The following is a 23,097-nucleotide window of genomic DNA, read 5'->3' on the forward strand; positions in this document are numbered from 1 at the left end:
TGGTTTGTCACGATTTATATGTTTGAAAATAACAAAATAGTTAAAGTTGTTTGGGGGTTGACTCCGTCTACCCCTTTTGTGACGTCAATCGAGGCAGACTGTGTATTGATGCGTATAGTAAACACACGTGCAAAGTACATGCAAGTCCAAGTCATTGAGTTTGTACGTTTCGAAAAAGTTTTTTCTTGCATTTGTATTGCTGCTGGATGCAGCAAAACAACTAAAGATGGGGGTCAGTCTGCATGGTTGGTCAGACTCACAAGAGCAATAGTGCCTAGTGGTCCGGTCTGACGTCTTTTTCAGCACTGTGCAGCATTTTCTCTTCAAATATCGCGCCTCGATTGACGTCACGAACAGCGCCTTTTTGGGTCAGACCTACTCTTAAACTTGTTAATATAAAGATAAAAACTAATTTTTAGGTCAACTGTTTATTCTGTTTTTTTTTTTTTTTTTTTTTTTTTTTTTTACAAAATACCACTTCCATGTGACTTTAAGATACGTAGTAAATACGTTTTACATGCTAAAACTGACGACACAAAAATGATTTGTATGACTTATTTTACTCATTTCTTTAAGAACTTAAGCACCCCAGGAAGTAACATTCTGAGGGAAAACTGTCTACTATCATCTTAAAACTGTGTGACTGAGTTTAAAGGCAGTGGACACGATGGTAATTACTCAAAATAATTATCAGCATAAAACCTCACTTGGTAATGAGTAATGGGGAGAGGTTGATAGTATAAAACATTGTGATAAACTGCTTCCTCTGAAGTGGCATAGTTTAAGAGAAAGAAGTAATTTTCCACGAATTTGATTTCGAGACCTCAAGTTTAGAATTTGAGGTCTCGAAAGCAAGCATCTGAAAGCACACAACTTCGTGTGACAAAGGGTAGTTATCTCGCAACTCCGACGACCAATTGAGCTCAAATTTTCACAGGTTTGTTATTTTATGCATAAGTTGAGATACACCAAGTGAGACGACTGGTCTTTGACAATTACCAATAGTGTCCAGTGTATGTAAGGCAAGTATGTAGACATTGTGTTGTGTGTTTACAAAAAGTACGCAAGACCCTTCTTCAGTAAGTTAAATTATTATGTGCATTAATCGTATTCAGCTCGTGGCAATCACTAACTATATTATAAACAACTGAGTGAAAATGACAGTTTTATTTCCTACACCACACTTAATTTATTTTGTAAAATGTAGGAAAATACAGGGCAGGCCACCTTGCAAGACGCCATGACAAAAAAAGGATACATTGCATTACGGAATGGACCCCAAGCTGACGTTTGAGGGACGACATCATAGAATTCGGGAGAAGACACACAAACATGATTTAACCAGCAACACTAATTAAAGGCAGTGGACACTATTGGTAATTGTCAAAGACTATTCTTTACAGTTGGTGTATCTCAACATATGCATAAAATAACAAACCTGTGAAAATTTGAGCTCAATCGGTCATCGAACTTGCGAGATAATAATGAAAGAAAAAATACCCTTGTCACACGAAGTTGTGTGCTTTTAGTTGATTTTGAGACCTCAAGTTCTAAACTTGAGGTCTCGAAATCAAATTCGTGGAAAAATACTTCTTTCTCGAAAACTATGGTACTTCAGAGGGAGCCATTTCTCACCATGTTTTATACCATCAACCTCTCCCCATTACTCGTCACCAAGAAAGGTTTTACGCCAATAATTATTTTGAGTAATTACCAATAGTGTCCACTGCCTTTAAAATGTATAATACAAACAATATGTGTTCTACCAAACAATTTCAAAATCTAGGTGACAGAATATTTACATGCTTAGCTATTGTCTAACATTATTTGGGTGCTGTATTCTTTCTCTATTTAAGTATATCAAAACAAATGCTTTTATTACATTATATTTACATACATTTATTATTGATGTTCATATCCATCTATTGTATTTATAGTACATTACTTTTAAACACACTGTGACATGAAAGTATGTCAATCCTAACATAAGATGGGAGCATATTATCCTACCATCTCAAGTTTGGATTGACAGGCTTTCAAGTCACTTGTCCTAGGACACTTTTGTTAATCCTTGCTGTCCGTCATCTTCATTCAAGACCACAGCCCAGTTTAATAGAGCTGCTAAGCACAAAAATTTGCTTAGCATGAAATTTCTTCCTTGATAAAAACAGGATAACCAACCATTAATGTGTTGCATAGTGCTTGTTACTGGTATTCAGCTGCTGTTTGCTTATCCTGAAAATCACATGAAAATTTGGTTGGTAATCCTGTTTTTATCAAGGAAGAAATGTCATGCTTGACATTTTTTTTCTGCTTAGCAGCTCTATTACATTTAGGCCCTGTACTGTATTAGTTGATTAGTCTGTGTGACTACATGTAGTTCTTTACAACATGGTGTTTTTTTGTTCTGTAGCTAAACCTTTGTTTTGCAAATTGTGTTACTGCACTTTGTGCAATGGTCGAATAAATAAATAATAATACAAATAATAATAATTTCCAAAGCTCAGCTCTAAGGGCGTGACAATCCCGACCCCCGACTATCCCGACGATCAAAAAGGCCAAAGTTTCATACAAACCATCCAATACAAATATATAAATTAAATATTTACTCTCTTTTTTTGTTTCTTCTTTACATCGAAGGTACTTGTTAACATACCCAACAATTATCTGGAATATCTGTTGAGTCAGTAATTGATATGAGTTATGTAAACTCTTACCGGCATGGCAGCACCTAGACTTTGTACAACGAGCACAAGTTAAAGGCACACGTTGCCTTGGATCGCTCGAATTGGTCTTTGAAAAGCGTTTGTAATCGTTTGTTATAAAATGCACATGGTTAAAATGATGTTTTAAAAGTAGAATACAATGATCAACACAAATATGCCTCGACATTGTGTGGTTTTCCTTTTACTTTGCGAACTAACGGCCGGCCATTTATGGGAGTCAAACATTTGACTCCCGTATGGCCGACAGTGTTAGTCGACGAGGTAAAAGGAAAATCACGCAATTTCGAGTGATAATTGTGTGGATCATTGTGGTACACAAAGTGTGGGCCTTGGACAACACTGTTTACCGAAAGGGTCCAATGACTTTAAGTTAGCATTCGTCGTGTGCCCGGCAAAAGGACGTAAGGGAAAGTTCCCGGCAGAAGGACGTAAGCAATTTATGTTAAAATTTGTGTTTCAAGAATTATGAGCGGGAAAGTTTGGTAAATTTGTTGCCATGCAAAAGTCATTCTAGAAAGGTTAAATTCTGCATGGGGAATGGGGAAACATGTCTTCAGGGTAATTCTAGCAAAAGAACAAACAAAAATGACATATTTTTCATGTCAGGAGCCATTTTGTTGCTTACGTCCTTTTGTTACTGGGACGAACTACTTTATGTTCCCGGCAAAAGGGCGTAAGGCCTTACGCCCTTTTGCCGGGCACACGACGCATTGATAAGTAACCGCGGCTAAATTTCGGCCTGTTAAGTTAACAGCGCCGTGGCGGTAACTTACCAACAGTTTGTTGTCTGTGAAGATTTTGATATCCCTTTTACTTGTCTTCTTTTTGTTCAGTCCACGCTATGTGTCTGACCGTGATTCACACTGAGTTTTATATGCAAGTTGTGTACGTCATTGGGGGGCTAGACTCAGTTCCGGGCTTGATGACGAAGTTGCTTTCATATATGGGCTCGATGTGATTTTCATATGCAAGTGGGTTGGAGTAATGGTTATCGTCGTAAGGACTACCGGTGTTGGTGGTGTTGGAACTTCGCGGTCGCGACCTTTATTAAGAAGAAACAAAATACATTAATCAATATTATTGTTTGTACTGTTTTCATGAAGTATGAAAACAAATGTTTGAATTGAGCGCACTCTATACAGTAGCCCCCTATTTCACACGTTTTTTCCCATGAACTTTTCCATAGATGAACATAACAGATCTTAATAGATGACAGATCTTGTTAATAATCAATAAATTCATTCATTCATAAAGTATTGGTTGTCATTTTTTCATGAGGTATGAAAATAAATGCATTAAGTTTGAATTGAATATTGAAGCACTATCCGTGTATATATCGTGTTTGGGTAAGCACTGTGAGAGTCAAATACTTTGGAGCATACAAAATTCACTACAAGATGTCGGCTACCTATTCTTCAGTGAGCAGTGCTCACAATAAATGAATTACTTTCGGACTTTTTGGTATCATATTAAGGTTGAATCCAAAGGCTGTCCAAACATCTAAACCTTTTCCCCCAGAATCATAATTTTTTATTTGGCAGCCATGTCAAAAGTCTAGAGGTGTTTTTTTTAGACACACTGGTACAGTTCCGTCCTAAATCGAACGTTTGTCTGATTCAACTTCTGAGCAGAAATGAAAAATATTGTGAAAGTTACTGTCAGACGCAAACTCGGGTCTGCTTTTAATGGGTGAATTGCGAGATGTGTTACAAGTGTTTGTTTGCTGTACTCAACTTTAATAATTATTTGGCGTCAACAATAAATGCACGCAGCAGCTTAACCTATTTGTGCATGAGTGTACTTCATGCCTATTTATATGAAGAACACTGTTTAGGAGTGGTGTTTTTTTTTAAGCTTACTTAGTGCAAAAAAACATCTTCATTTGCACACTAATTAAAATGTTCACATATGTGTACATCGGGCGCTTAAAGGAACACGTTGCCTTGGATCGGTCGAGTTGGTCGTTGAAAAGCGTTTGTAACCGTTTGTTATAAAATGCATATGGGTAACATATGTTGTAAAATACAATGATCCACACAAACATGCCTCGAAATTGCACGGGTTTCCTTTTACCTCGTCGACTAACAGGGTCGGCCATTTATGGGAGTCAAATGTTTGACTCCCATAATGGATGACCGTGTTAGTTCGCAAAGTAAAAGGAAAACCACGCAATTTCGAGGCAAATTTGTTTGGAGCATTGTATTCTACTCGTAAAACATATTTACAACCATATTATGCATTTTATAACAAACGGTTACAAACGCTTTTTTATAATATAGCAACTCGTCCGATCCAAGGCAATATGTTCCTTTAAGGTACTAAGAGCCAAGATTGATCTTAACAGCAAATCAGTTGGAGTTGCTAAGTAAAGTGTGATGTCACAATACACATCAGTTTGGTAATACTGAAAATACTGCTTTGTGAAATCGACCCCAGGTTAGGCCTACTCAATGTAAACACACCCACTCAATAGAAATAGTGCATACTTTACTGGGCCCAATTTCATAGAGCTGCTAAGCACACACATTTGCTTAGCTTGAAAGTTCTTCCTTCGCTAAAAATAGAATAACCAACCAAATTTCCATTTGTTGGATATTGCTTGTTACTTGTATTCTGCTGTTGTTTGCTTATCCTTAAAATCTCTTGGAAATTTGATTGGTAATCCTGTTTTTATCAAGCAAGAAGTTTCATCCTAAGCAAATGTTTTATGCTTAGCAGATCTATGAGTTTGGGCCCTGGTTTGTTTGTGCCAGAAACCCTAAGGAACAATTTTAATTTAGCTTTCCCGTAAATGCTGCCTGCCAAGCTAGCTACGTTCTTACAATTCCCAGTTTGTATTTTACACTATTAATTTGAAGCTTTTACGTACCTGCTTATACAAATGATGAAAACAACTATCAAGATCATGATGAACAACCCGGCACCTCCGCCGATAACGACAACCACAGGAAATTCTAAAGAAACAAATAAGAAACAGCAGAAAGTTCTAACTACATAGTACAATGCATGGTATCACTCTGGAGGCATGGTCTAATCAAACTAACGTTATTAATTGTTGGTTTTTACCCATACACCGATGTGTGTTAGCACTGCATACTCAGTACTTAATACAAAATAAAACAGGCATTGTTGTTTTCTTACAACAATTGGCCTTTGTCTATAGCGTGGCCCTATATAGATGTGACCTATGTTTACATTCAAACCGCCCTCTGTTGAAAAAAACCCTGTATACATGTTTCGCCGGGAAAAAATACGCGTTGTCATAGACCGTATCGAATATGACGTCACCATCTGCTTTACAACATGGGCACTTTCATAGCAACAGGGGGTTATCTATAGACGATGTGACCTCTGACGTCACACGAAAACCATCACATGATTGGCGCGCATACCGCCGAGCAAAACCTTTGTGTTTTGGCAGCCAGCTAGAAAGTGTACGCAATCTTACTATGACTACGCAACTCAGTGCCCGGCAAAACATGACGTATAAAGTGTTTTGTCAACAGAGGGCGGTTTGAATGTAAACATAGGTCACATCGTCTATAGTCAGTTAAATTCTGATAAGAGTTGGGTCGTGTTGATCAAGACAACAATGTTTAACAAATGGACCTAGTCTAGTGTGCAACACGTTTAGTGTACCCGGCGATCTTAGAACGGCAATTCCGTTTAGTACGTCCTCGTTTTAAGTACGTTTTATTTACTTCGAGCGCAATAGCAAGGCTACATCGACCGTCGGGCTTGTTTAAGACGATAACGAATACATGTATTGTATACAGAAACAGATTGAGAGAAATAACATCAGTTTGTTTCTTGAATAAAACAAAAGTATTATTAAAATGGGTAGATTTTGCCAAATAAGTGAGAATACTCGCTCCATAGCTTTGAGGACAGATAGGCATCCATGTAACTTACCTTCTTCTTGACTTTCCGGATCTACAACACAGTGAGGTTGTTCTCCAGACCATGTCGAGTTCGAAAGACAAATCTGTTCGGCTGATGAGCTAAGCAGAAACCCGTTGGGGCAGCTAAACTTAACACGGTCGCCTGTTAAGTAACTATCCTTATTTGGTATGACGTCAATATCGCTTGAATCGTCACGAGGAATTATACATCCAGATTCTGCAGAACGGGAAACATGATCATGTTTAACTACAAGTTTCATGGTAAATGTGCCACCAGCGTGTCCGACCTAGTTCCTCCTATTAGAATGTTTGAGCGTGAAACGTAACTTTCTGGTTCTTCTCACCTAATTAACGCACTCTTAAATTACAGAGAGAACGGGGAGTCATTCCAACAGTTTTACAATGTTAAACATTTCCGATGGAGGGGAACATGCACCAGGCAAAGAGTTCCAAAGAGATGCAGTACGTGGAATAACGTTGTTAAAAATGTCCTTAAAGTTAATTTTCGCCTTGATTATAATGACTTTCCGTAAATACAAATATAAATTATGCTAATTAACGTATTAATTACAATCAACCACATTTTGCCAAAAAACCTACACATAACAAAGTACACAATTTTATAAATACTTTATTATTTCAGCCAAAACCGTCCTTGTGTACAAACCCACCATGAAGGACTTTATACTTTTCCGGTAATTTTGCTGTAGGAATACAAGTTACTGGAAAGTTTGTTTCAAAATAGGATCCCTTAAAGGAAACGTTGCCTTGGGTCGGTCGAGTTGGTCTTTGAAAAGCGTTCTGTGACCGTTTGTTATAAAATGCATATGGTTAGAAAGATGTTGTAAAAGTAGAATACAATGATCTACACAAATATGCCTCGAAATTACGAGGTTTGCCTTTTACCTCGTCGGCTAACACGGTCGACCTTTTATGGGAGTCAAATTTTTGACTCCCATAAATGGCCGACCGTGTTGGTTCGCGACGTAAAAGGAAAACCGTGCAATTTTGAGTGATACTTGTGTGAATCATTATATTCTACTTTTAAACATCTTTCTAACCATATGCATTTCATAACAAATGGTTTCAAACGCTTTTTATAGACCAACTCGTCCGAGCCAAGGCAACGTGTTCCTTTAAACTTGGGTCTGTACATTGTGTACACGGTCAAGTGACTGATAGTTGCAGCCGTCTGCATCAGGTAAACGAGGATTGCGTTTTTCAAACGAAATCTGGACGGAATCACAACAACTGTTTCCGCTTCACAAAATTTCGAATATCGAATTTCGTCCGTCTGCAGTCCTTACCGGGTTCGTTAGCGACAATTGACGGCAACGCACGATGATTGACAGTAATTAGAAATTGTTATTCGCAGCTTAACGTAGTTACCGATCCCCATAACGTGGTCCTAGTGTTAGCCAACCCAGTGAGAAATCTTGCACTAGGAGCCCGATCCCGTGCCAAACTATCCACTGCCTTCTCTTCACTGTTTATTGTAGTCTACCTCCATCTTTTGAAGGCAGTGATGGACACTACTGGTAATTTTTCACTCAAACTAATTTTTAGCATAAAACTTACTTGGTAACAAACAATGGAGAGCTGTTGGTAGTATAAAACATTGTGAGAAACGGCTCCCTCTGAAGTAACGTAGTTTTCGAGAAAGAAGTAATTTTCCATACATTTTATTTCGAAACCTCAGAATTAGATTTTGAGGTCCCGAAATCAAGCGTCTGAAAGCACACAACTTCGTGTGACAATAGTGTTTTTTCTTCTATTATTATCTCGCAACTTCGACGACCAATTGATCTCAAATTTTCGCAGGTTTGTTATTTTATGCATATGTTGAGATACACCGAATGAGAAGACTGGTCTTCGACAATTACCAATAGTTTCCAGGGTCGTTTGATTAGCTTCCCGTGGTCGACCCCGGTCTGCCCCGTTACGTTTCAAATAGCTGTGACGTCATTCCAGGGGCTCACCCGGGTCAGCCCCAAGTGCCCTGCTTGTGGAGTGGGTCACTTTGGGGCTGGCCTCGGGTCATGACGTCACCACGAGACTCGTTCGATTAGCTCTTATCAGGGGCTCACCCGAGTGAGCACCGCGGGGTCGACACAGGGAAGCTAATCGAACGCACCTACAGTTTTTAAAGATAAAATCTGTATATTATTTCAGCCCAAAGATATGCGTTTGGAGTTTCATTTTTCATTACTTTTATAGTGACACAGATTATCTGTGTTACAATATTTTGTTTTTGCTGTGTAGGAATACCTTCGGCAATGCACACAGTTGCTTCTCCCGACCATGTCAAATCCGATCTGCAAATCCGTTCGATAGATCCACTGACTCTGTATCCACTTGGGCATGAGATCTGCACTTGGTCACCCGGTAGGTAGACATCTTTTTCCGGTACAACAGTTACAATACCTCGTTGGTCACTGATAAGCATACAACCAGAATCTGAAAGAAACAAATAAAACAATTGATTTGGGAAGTGTCGTGGCTGAGCGGTTAAGAGCACCGAAGTCTGGTGTGTTTGATCAGTAGAGTTTGGTTCGAGTCCAAGTCGTGACACATGTGTCCTTAAGCCAGAGACTATTGATTCGTCCTTCAGATGGGACGTAAAATCGTTGGTCCTTGTTTTGTGTAACGCGCGTAAATGAACCACGAGCACTTATCGAACAGAGAAGGGGGTTCACCCTGGTGTTTTTTGGCAGCATATTGCACCACAGCACCTTGCAAACAAATTATCACATGAACATCATTCAGAACAAAAGGAGTAGATCTCATAATCCAAACATAGTCCTACCTACCTTGCGGGAAAATACTGAATGTCAAAGGCAGTGTACACTGTTGGTAATTACTCAAAATAATGAATGGTATAAAACCTTACTTTGTAACGAGTAATGGGGAGAGGTTGATGGTATAAAACATTGTGAGAAACGGCTCCCCTGAAGTGACGTAGTTTTCGAGAAAGAAGTAATTTTCCACGAATTTGATTTCAAAACCTCAGAATTAGCTTTTGAGGTCTCGAAATCAAGCAAATGAAAGCACACAACTTCGTGTAACAAGAGTGTTTTTTTTCTTCTTTCATAGTTATCCCGCAATTTCGACGACCAATTGAGCTCAAATTGTCACAGGTTATGCATATGTTGAGATACACCAAGTGAGAAGATTGGTCTTTGACAATTACCAATAGTGTCCAATGTTTTTAAAGCGCATTGAGCGTCACTGGGTGACGGCAGTGCGCGCTGCTTAAGAAGCTAGCCACTAATATTATCATATTACTAGTATATCATATTACTCGTATATTGTAGCAATACCTTCGGCAATGCACATAGTTGCTTCTCCCGACCATGTCAAATCCGATCTGCAAATCCGTTCGATAGATCCACTGACTCTGTATCCACTTGGGCAAGAAATCACCACTTGTTCCCCGGGTCGGTAGATATCTTTATTCGGTACAATAGTTGCGCTATCTTTTTGGTCACTGGTAAACATACAACCAGCATCTGAAGAATCTGTGAAAAATAACAAAAACCATGCATTGATTGCGGAAGTGTCGTGGCCGAGCGGTTAAGAGCACCGATTTCACAATACTGTGTTTCTGATCGGCAGAGTGTGGGTTCGTGTCCAAGTTGTGACACTTATGTCCTTCACTGAACTTTTGCTTCGTCCTTCGAAGGGGACAGAAAACCGTCAGACCCGTGTGTTGTGGAACGCACGTAAAAGAACTTAACTATTGTTTCGTAAAGTTTGGAGAGGTTTTTCTGTCTGCTCTTCCTGTTAGGCTTCTGAAAGATATTACCCAAGCATACATCCGTACGTACGAACTGTGAAGGGGTAACCCTGTTTCAGCCCTACTGTACGTTGCAATGACCCCTGGAGAAACAATGTTTGTTGCCAATACCTTCAAGTGACTTTCAGGCCTTGTGTGTTTGGCGACTTGTAAAAAAACGTAAAAGAAAAAATAATAGTACAAACGTTTACATACCTTGAGAACATATTGCAGTTCCGGGAGGACACAAACATTGAAACCCGTTGATGATGTCCACACATGTCGCTCCAGTCTCACACGGGGAACTTTCACAATAGTCGGGTTCTAGTTATCACAAAATGAATCATTATTTTGAAAACGTGAAAACCAATTTATAACAGCAATTTTATCTTAGATAGGCAGCATCGGGCTAAGTGTGTTTTGTCAAATCACTGCAAGTCACTGACAAGATTTCAGTTATATCACTGCAAGATTTCAGCTAAATCACTGCAGGAATTCAGTCAAATCACTGCAAGATTTCAGTCAAATCACGGCAAGTCTTCTGTCAAATCACTGCAAGATTTCAGCCAAATCACTGCAAGATTTCAATCAAATCGCTGCAAGATTACTGCCAAATCATTGCAAGATTACTGCCAAATCATTGCAAGATTTTAGTCAAATCACTGCAAGATTTCAGCTAAATCACTGCAATATGTCAGTCAAATCACTGCGGGATTTCAGTCAAATCACTGCAAGATTTCTGCCAAATATCGCAAGAGTTCGTTCAAATCACTGCAATATTTCAGTCATATCACTACAATATATCTGCCAAATTATTGTAAGATTTTGTTCAAATCACTGCAAGATTGCAGTCAAATCGGTGCAGTCAAAAATAAAGTTAAACCTTTGCAAAATTTCAGTCAAATCACTGCAAAATCTCCGTTAAACGACTGCAAGATTTCAGTTAAATCACTGCAAGATTTCTGTCAAATCATTGCAAGATTTCCGCAAATTTGTTGCAAGATTTTTCTGCAAAAAAATGTCAAAGGTTTGTTATTTTACACATTATGCTAGGATACTTCAAGTGAAAATACTGGTCTTTGACAGTTTCCAAGTGTGTCAAGTGCCTCTAAAGAGTTGAACCAATGTTAACGGTCATCAAAACTCCTCGATAATTATGGGCAACTAACCTAATTGAATGTGTAGTCCTGCAGCCCGTTCGAATACGCGTGGCCCAAAGACCTGCTCCCCTAGACCATTTATGTTCACCCTAAGAAGAGCTACATAGTTCCAATCAGTCCAATATATTTCATCTTTGTAAACAGCCAAATCAAAAGGATGGAAAGGGAGATTAAGCTCCGTCAAATTTTTGACGACCTGCCGATTTTCTCCAAGAAGATCACTTCGTTCTATCTTGTCGAGGCTGGCGTCGCACCAATACATCATGTTATCTGTAAGATGGCAAAGAAGATACGAGGAACATTACAAAAGTGGTAATAAAAATCGCGTCTGTGGGATCACAGATTTACATAAAACTTACACGGTCTATAGTTGATGTTAGTAGAAAACATCCCTTGAAGTATTTCTGTTTGGGAGTGCATATTTGAGGAGCAGCGCTTTTTGTTTTTAATCGGTGTCATCCAAAATATGGAATCGGTTTTTGTTTCACTATTTTCTCGTGACCCAGATGGCCGATCTCAAACTTCACCAGGTTTGTGAGTTTATGTACATGTTGGACTGTATTAAGTGCTCACACTGCCAGCAACTGTTTTGTGAGCAAAGAAAAGAAAATGTAATGTTTATATAATGAGATATCAAAGACGGGGTAAAAATCCTTACTTTCGTGATCGACTAATATTCCGTTTGGCCAGCCCAACTCTCCTTCAATCAGGGTTATCCTATTTCCCCCGTCTAGATCTGCCCTCTCAATCTTAGGGAAATCCCCCCAGTCGGTCCAGTAGATGAACCTGATGGGGATAAAACAATATACTTGTAGTTATTCTAATTGGTGTAAAACTTATACTTAAAGGGCGAAGTGGACACTATTGATAATGACTCAAAATATTTGTTGGGCATATAAAACCTTACTTGATTACGAGTAATGGGAAGAGGTTGAAAGTAAAAAAAACATTGTGAGAAATAGCTCCCTCTGAGGTGACTTTTCGAGAAAGAAGTAATTTTCCACGAACTTGATTTCGAGACCTCAGATTTAGAATTAGTGAAGGTACACTATTGGTAATTGGTAAAGACCTGTCTAATTATTATTATTATTATTATTATTATTATTATTATTATTATTATTATTATTATTATTATTATTATTATTATTATTATTATTATTATTATTATTATTATTATTATTATTATTATTATTATTGTTATTGTCATTGTCATTGTCATTGTCATTGTCATTGTCATTGTCATTGTCATTGTCATTGCCATTGCCATTGCCATTGCCATTGCCATTGCCGATGGCCGATGGCGATGGCGATGGCGATGGCGATGGCGATGGCGATGGCGATGGCGATGGCGATGGCGATGGCGATGGCGATGGCGATGGCGATGGCGATGGCGATGGCGATGGCGATGGCGATGGGATGGCGATGGCGATGGCGATGGCGATGGCGATGGCGATGGCGATGGCGATGGCGATGGCGATGGCGATGGCGATGGCGATGGCGATGGCGATGGCGATGGCGATGGCGATGGCGATGGCGATGGCGATGGCGATGGCGATGGCGATGGCGATGGCGATGGCGATGGCGATGGCGATGGCGATGGCGATGGCGATGGCGATGGCGATGGCGATGGCGATGGCGATGGCGATGGCGATGGCGATGGCGATGGCGATGGCGATGGCGATGGCGATGGCGATGGCGATGGCGATGGCGATGGCGATGGCGATGGCGATGGCGATGGCGATGGCGATGGCGATGGCGATGGCGATGGCGATGGCGATGGCGATGGCGATGGCGATGGCGATGGCGATGGCGATGGCGATGGCGATGGCGATGGCGATGGCGATGGCGATGGCGATGGCGATGGCGATGGCGATGGCGATGGCGATGGCGATGGCGATGGCGATGGCGATGGCGATGGCGATGGCGATGGCGATGGCGATGGCGATGGCGATGGCGATGGCGATGGCGATGGCGATGGCGATGGCGATGGCGATGGCGATGGCGATGGCGATGGCGATGGCGATGGCGATGGCGATGGCGATGGCGATGGCGATGGCGATGGCGATGGCGATGGCGATGGCGATGGCGATGGCGATGGCGATGGCGATGGCGATGGCGATGGCGATGGCGATGGCGATGGCGATGGCGATGGCGATGGCGATGGCGATGGCGATGGCGATGGCGATGGCGATGGGCGATGGCGATGGCGATGGCGATGGCGATGGCGATGGCGATGGCGATGGCGATGGCGATGGCGATGGCGATGGCGATGGCGATGGCGATGGCGATGGCGATGGCGATGGCGATGGCGATGGCGATGGCGATGGCGATGGCGATGGCGATGGCAATGGCAATGGCAATGGCAATGGCAATGGCAATGGCAATGGCAATGGCAATGATAATGATAATGATAATGATAATGATAATGATAATGATAATGATAATGATAATGATAATGATAATAATAATAATAATAATTGGGAACAGCGAGGATCCTGAGAAAGACCCTTGAGATCTAAGGCTACGGGACGTAGCCCGGCTCGAGGAGTTACCGGCACAAAGGAAAATGAGATCTTTCTTTTGCATGCTGTGATAAAATGAAATAATAATAATAATAATAATAATAATAATATAATAATAATAATAATAATAATAATAATAATAATAATAATAATAATAATAATAATAATAATAATAATAATAATAATAATAATAATAATAATAATATAATAATAATAATAATAATAATAATAATAATAATAATTATAATACTAATACTAATAATAATAATAATAATAATAATAATAATAATAATAATATAATAATAATAATAATAATAATAATAATAATAATAATAATAATAATAATAATAATAATAATAATAATAATAATAATACTAATACTAATACTAATAATAATAATAATAATAATAATAATAATAATAATAATAATAATAATAATAATAATAATAATAACAATAATAACAATAATAACAATAATAACAATAATAATAATAATAATAATAATAATAACAATAACAATAAAAATAACAATAACAATAACAATAATAATAATAATAATACCAATAATAATAATAATAATAATAATAATAATAATAATAATAATAATAATAATAATAATAATAATAATAATAATAATAATAATAATAATAATGACAATGACAATAATAACTAGACATAAGAATTTGTTTGATAACAAATTCGAGGTGTTCGGATTTCTGGCCTGAATTAACGAGCCATCACTTTTTAAGTTTAGTTGACTGGGGAGATAGTGAGCTATGCTGTGTGTTATTGTGAAAACAAAGTGAATAGCTATTAAATAACCTTTTTTCTAAGCGTTTTTTTAGAACTTCCAGTTTAGACAGGTGAAAAGGTCAATACAAGGTCATCAACATATTCTTTTTTGTGAAGTATGTGGAGCCCTTCCATATGGTGTATATTGTCGAGATGGCTTGTGTAGTTAAGGAAATATGAATTTATGAATATTGACGACTGTAGAAGAGACTAGATTTAACCGAAGGGAAGGATTAAGTGACAAAACGCTTTGAGCAGAAACTATACAGGAAGTTGCAGCACACTTGGGGTTTGTATAGGTGTAACACGTTGTACGTTGTACATACGGTTTTAGTGCTGTACCAATGGGGATAATACGCAGGTGCCTACTCACCGAGGTTGATGTTCATGAGAAGTTTCAAGTTCATACAAGTTTCAGTTTTTCTCAAAATTGGCGGAGAACGTTCAGGCAGAAGAAGACGGAGAAATGAAGGTTTGTCATATTAAACTTCAGCTTCCGGTTTGACAGGATTTAAAGGTCAAATGGGGTCACACTTTGTGCAAAACATATAGAATTGCCAGAGAGCTCAAAATTGATGTAATGATTATTAATGTACCACGTTTCATTAATAAGATACACAATTTTGTATGTACAAACTTATACTTCCGGGTTCGACCGGAAATGAAGGTCAAATGAGGTCACACATTGTAAACATTTGTAGAATCGTCGAAGGGCCTTAAAATTAAGTTATTATATTAATACACAAAATAATATTATTCAGATACGATTTTTTATAAAACAAACTACTACTTCCGGTTTCGACCGGAAGTAAAGGTCAAATGGGGTCACACCCTGTGTAAGATTTGTTTAATACTTCATGACCTTTCATATGGTGTAAAGATCACGTATGTAGCATATCTGATTCTGGAGATATGAGTATTTTAATAAAAAACTTCAATTTAATATAATGACGTCATCGATGACGTCATCATTCCAAATTTTGTTCTTTGTCATATACACGCTTTGGTCTAAGTACGTGGTAAGTTTCAAGTCCGTACATGCTGTATTTTTTGAGATAGCAAAATAAATTTTTTTTCGACCTCGTGTACCATTTTCGTTGTGACGTAGCTATGACGTCACACATTATATTTTTAGAATGCTCTTGAGTTTAAAAAAATTTTATGCATTGGACATTTTTTCATATTTTTATTCACTTAGGCTCTAGAGCCCAAAATAACATGATTTGTTACTTTAACTTCCGGTTTCGACCGGAAGTAAAGGTCAAATGGGGTCACGTTGTGCACCGCATTTGTAGATCTTTATAAGAGGTTTTATGTAAAAAAAGAATCTTGAACGTAGCTCTTTTGGTTTTGAAGATATGATTTTTCTAATTATTTAAGGTTTATTTCACGTTTATTTAACGTAATGACGTCATCAATGACGTCACCATTCCAAAAAAGTTGCGGTGCCGTCTACTCACCGAGGTTGATGTTCATGAGAAGTTTCAAGTTCATACAAGTTTCAGTTTTTCTCAAAATTGGCGGAGAACGTTCAGGCAGAAGAAGAAGACGGAGAAAAAAAAAAAAAAAAAAAAAAAAACTTAACAATAACAATAGGTTTTCGGCTAAAAGCCGAACACCTAATAATAATAATTATAATACTATTTAAAATTTATATTGCGCCCCTTACATACAAATTTATCAGAGGCGCAGAACACATTTTGAGTAACTACCAAACGTGTACCTTCCCTTTAAAGGCGATAGCTCAGTGTAAAGTAAACCCTTACCCCGATAGATGGTGAACAAAGATGGCTCTAGGGGATCCAATATTTTCAACGATAACTTCTTTGTTTTCACCATCCATAGTGGCTCGCATAATGTGCATATAAACCATATCCGTCCAGTACATCATGCGAGAAGTCAGGTCCAAACTCAAACCATCCGGTACTATAAGGGGGAGGAGATACAGATCATTGTCTTAGAAAACAACAAAGTACCACAAAGGCGCGGTCACACAGGCTTTGATAACGGGAACGAAAACGAAAACGTAAAAAAATGCACGCCCTCGTATTCCGAATTGAGCAATTCAACCAATCGAATGCGTTCTCTTTGCACAGCATCGTTATCGTTTTCGTTACCGCTGAATTTTCTGAGCTTTTTCTTAGTGCAAATCAAGCAGGACAACGTGGCAAACCAATTGTGTTCACTTTTAACCAATGCATAATATAGTCTCACCTCTGAGGCTTTCAACGAGTGTCATTTGATTGCTGCCGTTCAGATGAGCTCTAGATATCTTTGGAGAAGGCACACCTTGAACCTCAGTCCAGTAAACCATTTCCATCACTGGGTCGTAGTCAACGGCCAATGGACCCTTTAAGTCACTGAGAGGGAGCGGTGTCAAATCGACAAGGGCCTTGCCAATGCTTCCCGCATAAATGCTGTTATTAGAAAGATCAGCGATCAATGCAAAATCACCTGCAAGCATAAGCACAAGACAAAAAAAGGGGAGATGAAGAAATTAAAATTATGAGCTCCCATCATCGGGCCCTTTAACCACAACAGTCAAAACCACAAAACAAACAAAAAGATAATTGTGTTTATGAAGTGCAGATACTGCGAGAATCATGTAAGTGCACATGGCGTGTCATGGCTTAGTAGTTAAGAGCACCGGATTCAAACTCGTGTGTTTCTGATCATCTGGACCCAATTTCATAGAGCTGCTAAGCACAACGATTTGCTTAGCATGACATTTCTTCCTTGATTAAAACAGGTGTACCAACCAAATTTCCATTTGTTGCATTAAGCTTGTTACTGGTATTCAGCTGTTGTTTGCTGATACTGAAAATCACGTGGAAGTTTGGTTGGTAATCCTTTTTTTTATCAAGGAAGACATTTCATGCTGAGCAAATTATTTGTGCTTAGGCTGCAGCTCTATGAAATTAGGCCTAGGTCTTTACGCTTTGAAGAAATTTATAGCTTTATATTGGTCTTTGGATGATTGCTTTATTGCAGAGTAAATGGTCATCCAACGCCTTTGTTTGAGTGTGTACTGCTATCAGTACACGTTGTTAAGGCAAAGTTTTTTTTTTTTTAATTTCGGAACCATTCTACCGTTTTATTTCTATATAACGGTATTGATGTATGCCATGAAGCTAATACCAGAAATTTGCGTTACAAAAGGTGGTCGCGTTTTTCCTAAAATCCGTAGCTAATATTTTCACGCAGGAAAAGTATCCCTACTATCAATGAATAATCTCAGAAACGTTGTGACAGTAACGCTTCTCACATTCTTTTTTGGTTTTTGTTTTATAAAAACTGATATCTTGTTTAATAACCACATAGTTTCGAAGTGAAATGTTTTCTCAGAGTTTGCTTTGTAATTATCGAAAGCTGAATATCAGAACTTGTTTTTGCCATAACTTTTAAGGGGTGCTTTGGAGTCATGGTATTTCTCGGACGCATTGCGCGTGAAGGCAGGGTGACCCGGGGTTTTGTGACACATGTAATAAAGGAAAGGTGTAAGTTTGGTAACCACCCCTTAAAAGTTATGGCAAAAACTTATTTATTTACAACAATCTACAAGAAAACAATCACAATAACTTTCACTATAACCACTGGCATAAAAATTAAATCAATAATGAGAAGTATTACACTATTACTAAATCCTTAATTATTTGATACATTGAGTCCTACCCGCCACCAATTAAGTTCTTTTGTTTCCGGCTGTGAGTAGAGTGGATTGGGACCGTCCGGTGTTGAGCCAGCGGAGGTATTATTAGGTGTTCGGCTTTTAGCCGAAAACCTATTGTTATTGTTAAGTTTTTTTTTTTTTTAGGTGTTCGGCTTTTAGCCGAAAACCTATTGTTATTGTTAAGTTTTTTTTTTTTTTTTTTTTTTTTTTTTAGGTGTTCGGCCAACAGCCGAACAACTATTGTTATTGTTCTGTTTTTTTTTGTTTTGTTTTTTTTCCTCGCGTTCTTCTTTCCCTGCGAACCTTCTCCAGCAATTTTAAACAAAAGTAAAGCTTGTACAAACTTAAAACTTACTATGTACATCGGCAATAGTGAGTAGACGAAACCGCCACTTTTTGGGAATGATGACGTCATTGATGACGTCATGGCAAGGTTTTTAAAGTTGAAAAACGACATTTGCTTTTCGCTGTATCTCAACGAATATTAATGCTATGATGTTCATACTTGGGCATCACATAGATAAAGACTTGGACAACATTTGAAAAGTTAACGCCAAAATCGTATGACCTCATCTTCCGGTCGTACCGGAAGGTCAAACTCTGCCTTTGTGTTTTTTGTGTTTTTTTGTAAAAAAAGACATTTGTTGTCATAACTCAAGATTGATATGGAATTTAACATTGAAACTCATCAGACAATTGAACCTTAATAATAAGACCACACAAACTTAATGATGTCATGATGACGTCATCAGGTTTTGAATTACAACAAATCAAAGTAAAATATTTTAAAGAAATCATAACTCCTGAACCACATGGTGGATTTTGACAATCTACATATCATCGGACAGGTTGATCAAACTTCAAAAAACGCTACACACAAAATGACCCCATTTGACCTTGACTTCCGGTTCAAACCAAAGGTTGAACAATTTTACAATTTTTGATCTCTAAAACTACGTAACATTTCAACATAAATTTTGCATCCCGTTATAGATGAGTGATCCTGCTCAAACTTTCCCACAGAGATGATACCAATTTGACCTGAAACTCTGGTCGAAATCGGACGATAAAGCCCACGGATGTGTTGACCCGCGTGATAACTGCGTACACTGCAAAAGCGCTTTGGCTGGCCGTTCCGCTCCATTGATCACACCTTTATCAGTCCACGAGGCCTGTGTGTTCTGCTCGGAATAGTGCATCGTTTGACTGTACGCGTGATTTCGATTCATGTTTTGACAAGTCTCAGGTCATTGTACTTACAACGTAGCGCTAGTTTAATGGTGTACCAACATTTTACAATTGAAGTCCGCTCATATCATATTCGGCGTCAAATTGTTCCCCTGTTCGCCCTTCTCATGGCTTAATTATCAAAACGGAATTAAAGACGAAGCTTCGCTGAGATGGCCACCTACTGCAGCGATTCGTATGACTTTTAATTATGTGAGAAAATGCAACCAGAAAAAGACGAACATTGGTTATGTTTTGATCAAACACCGGGAAGCGGATTCGTGACATCGACTCGTGAAGGGTGTTTCTATCCGGCACTCACGGCAGTGTTTAGCGCGCTACACGGTAAAGCTTTGTGTACAAATCATTGCTTTTCAAAATAAGTGTTTATTTAATGCCTAACAAAATCTAACGTGCATCCCAGTTATCTTAGTTGTATCTGTACCCGTGTCGTACACTTGCGAAACCTCTGTAATACTTAATAAATAAGTCTTTTACAGTTATTTACTTCACAAGTGTAAAATTAGTAAACTGTTGTTTCGTATAAAGTTTCCCCAAATCCAGTTAACCTTTTAAGAAGTTTACTCTTGAGTTAAACATCACAAGGATCACAAAACCTTCAAACTTTGCACATAGTTAGCTCTTTACTAATAAAATACATCGCTTTAACAAGTATTGAACTTAGCATTTGTTTTCTGTGCAAAGAAAGGTATAAATGTAATAGATTTACACTTTTACTTTCTGTGAAAATTAAAAAGCTATCAACAATCTGTTCATAGATTTAATTTTCATCGTGTTCTTCTTTACCTCTGAACCTTCCCAAGCAATTTTAAACAAAAGTTAAGCTTGTATAAACTTAAAACTTACTATGTACATAGGCACCAGTGAGTTGATGAAACCGCCACTTTTTTAGAATGATGACGTCATGACAGGGTTTTTAATGTTAAAAAATGACCATTTGCTTGTTGCTGTATCTCAACGAATATAAAAGCTATGATGTTCATACTTGGGCATCGGATAGATAAAGACTTGGACAACATTTGAAAAGTTAACGCTAAAATCGTACCACCTTAACTTCCGGGTCGTTACCCTGGGTCAAAGTTCGCCTTCGTGTTTTTTTCATAAAAAACAACTTTTGAGCTTATCTACGGCATAACTCAAGATTGAGATCGATTTGAACCTTGAAACTCAATAGATAGTTGAACCTTAGTATTTTTAAGACAACACAGGCCTAATTACGTCATAATGACGTCATCAGGTATTGAATAACAATAAAATGTGTAAAAATCATATGGCGCGAAAGTTTGTGGGGGAATTCCCAACAGCGCTCTCTTTTTGCCCACCAAAGAGGGCGCTGTTGATTATCAAATCTGTGTATAGCATCAAGTGCAGGGGTGAGCTAGATTTTTAAAGGGCTTTCATAAGTTGCAAACAAAAAAACTGATGCCAATCTCACACAAACATAATTATTGCATTTGTGAAGAAACAAGGCGTTCAAAAGTGTGATACAAGTTTAACTATAAAATAACGACACATTGTATAAAAAAACATCTTTATGGTTCAATGTTTTTGAACTACGTCATCACGTAACGTCCAACCGAACACCGTGTTTTTGTAATTAACAAAAAACACTATGTCTAGTTTTTTTTTTTTTCTCCGTCTTCTTCTTCTGCCTGAACGTTCTCCGCCAATTTTGAGAAAAACTGAAACTTGTATGAACTTGAAACTTCTCATGAACATCAACCTCGGTGAGTAGACGGCACCGCAACTTTTTTGGAATGGTGACGTCATTGATGACGTCATTACGTTAAATAAACGTGAAATAAACCTTAAATAATTAGAAAAATCATATCTTCAAAACCAAAAGAGCTACGTTCAAGATTCTTTTTTTACATAAAACCTCTTATAAAGATCTACAAATGCGGTGCACAACGTGACCCCATTTGACCTTTACTTCCGGTCGAAACCGGAAGTTAAAGTAACAAATCATGTTATTTTGGGCTCTAGAGCCTAAGTGAATAAAAATATGAAAAAATGTCCAATGCATAAAATTTTTTTAAACTCAAGAGCATTCTAAAAATATAATGTGTGACGTCATAGCTACGTCACAACGAAAATGGTACACGAGGTCGAAAAAAATTTATTTTGCTATCTCAAAAAATACAGCATGTACGGACTTGAAACTTACCACGTACTTAGACCAAAGCGTGTATATGACAAAGAACAAAATTTGGAATGATGACGTCATCGATGACGTCATTATATTAAATTGAAGTTTTTTATTAAAATACTCATATCTCCAGAATCAGATATGCTACATACGTGATCTTTACACCATATGAAAGGTCATGAAGTATTAAACAAATCTTACACAGGGTGTGACCCCATTTGACCTTTACTTCCGGTCGAAACCGGAAGTAGTAGTTTGTTTTATAAAAAATCGTATCTGAATAATATTATTTTGTGTATTAATATAATAACTTAATTTTAAGGCCCTTCGACGATTCTACAAATGTTTACAATGTGTGACCTCATTTGACCTTCATTTCCGGTCGAACCCGGAAGTATAAGTTTGTACATACAAAATTGTGTATCTTATTAATGAAACGTGGTACATTAATAATCATTACATCAATTTTGAGCTCTCTGGCAATTCTATATGTTTTGCACAAAGTGTGACCCCATTTGACCTTTAAATCCTGTCAAACCGGAAGCTGAAGTTTAATATGACAAACCTTCATTTCTCCGTCTTCTTCTGCCTGAACGTTCTCCGCCAATTTTGAGAAAAACTGAAACTTGTATGAACTTGAAACTTCTCATGAACATCAACCTCGGTGAGTAGACGGCACCGCAACTTTTTTGGAATGGTGACGTCATTACGTTAAATAAACGTTAAATAAACCTTAAATAATTTGAAAAATCATATCTTCAAAACCAAAAGAGCTACGTTCAAGATTCTTTTTGTACATGAAACCTCTTATAAAGATCTACAAATGCGGTGCACAACGTGATAAAACGCTTAGAAAAAAGGTTATTTAATAGCTATTCACTTTGTTTTCACAATAACACACAGCATAGCTCACTATCTCCCCAGTCAACTAAACTTAAAAAGTGATGGCTCGTTAATTCAGGCCAGAAATCCGAACACCTCGAATTTGTTATCAAACAAATTCTTATGTCTAGTTCTCCGTCTTCTTCTTCTGCCTGAACGTTCTCCGCCAATTTTGAGAAAAACTGAAACTTGTATGAACTTGAAACTTCTCATGAACATCAACCTCGGTGAGTAGACGGCACCGCAACTTTTTTGGAATGGTGACGTCATT

General features: G+C 38.1%; 1 protein-coding gene across 1 annotated transcript in view; it reads right to left on the bottom strand.

The window, feature by feature from the left end:
* Positions 1 to 3,439: 3,439 nt before the first annotated feature.
* Positions 3,440 to 23,097, bottom strand: part of LOC117304929 (low-density lipoprotein receptor-related protein 4-like) — a 29,473-nt gene continuing 9,815 nt past the window's right edge. The window contains exons 3-11 of the mRNA XM_033789568.1: positions 17,092 to 17,331; positions 16,644 to 16,803; positions 12,222 to 12,349; positions 11,573 to 11,833; positions 10,620 to 10,727; positions 9,949 to 10,146; positions 6,639 to 6,845; positions 5,596 to 5,680; positions 3,440 to 3,768 (exon numbers count right to left, since the gene is read on the bottom strand). Coding sequence (XP_033645459.1) covers positions 3,597 to 3,768; positions 5,596 to 5,680; positions 6,639 to 6,845; positions 9,949 to 10,146; positions 10,620 to 10,727; positions 11,573 to 11,833; positions 12,222 to 12,349; positions 16,644 to 16,803; positions 17,092 to 17,331 — 1,559 coding nt within the window. The 3' untranslated portion in view covers positions 3,440 to 3,596. The remainder of the gene's footprint in view (positions 3,769 to 5,595; positions 5,681 to 6,638; positions 6,846 to 9,948; positions 10,147 to 10,619; positions 10,728 to 11,572; positions 11,834 to 12,221; positions 12,350 to 16,643; positions 16,804 to 17,091; positions 17,332 to 23,097) is intronic.

This window comes from Asterias rubens, chromosome 22 (assembly GCF_902459465.1).
Source record: "Asterias rubens chromosome 22, eAstRub1.3, whole genome shotgun sequence".
NCBI lineage: Eukaryota > Metazoa > Echinodermata > Asteroidea > Forcipulatida > Asteriidae > Asterias > Asterias rubens.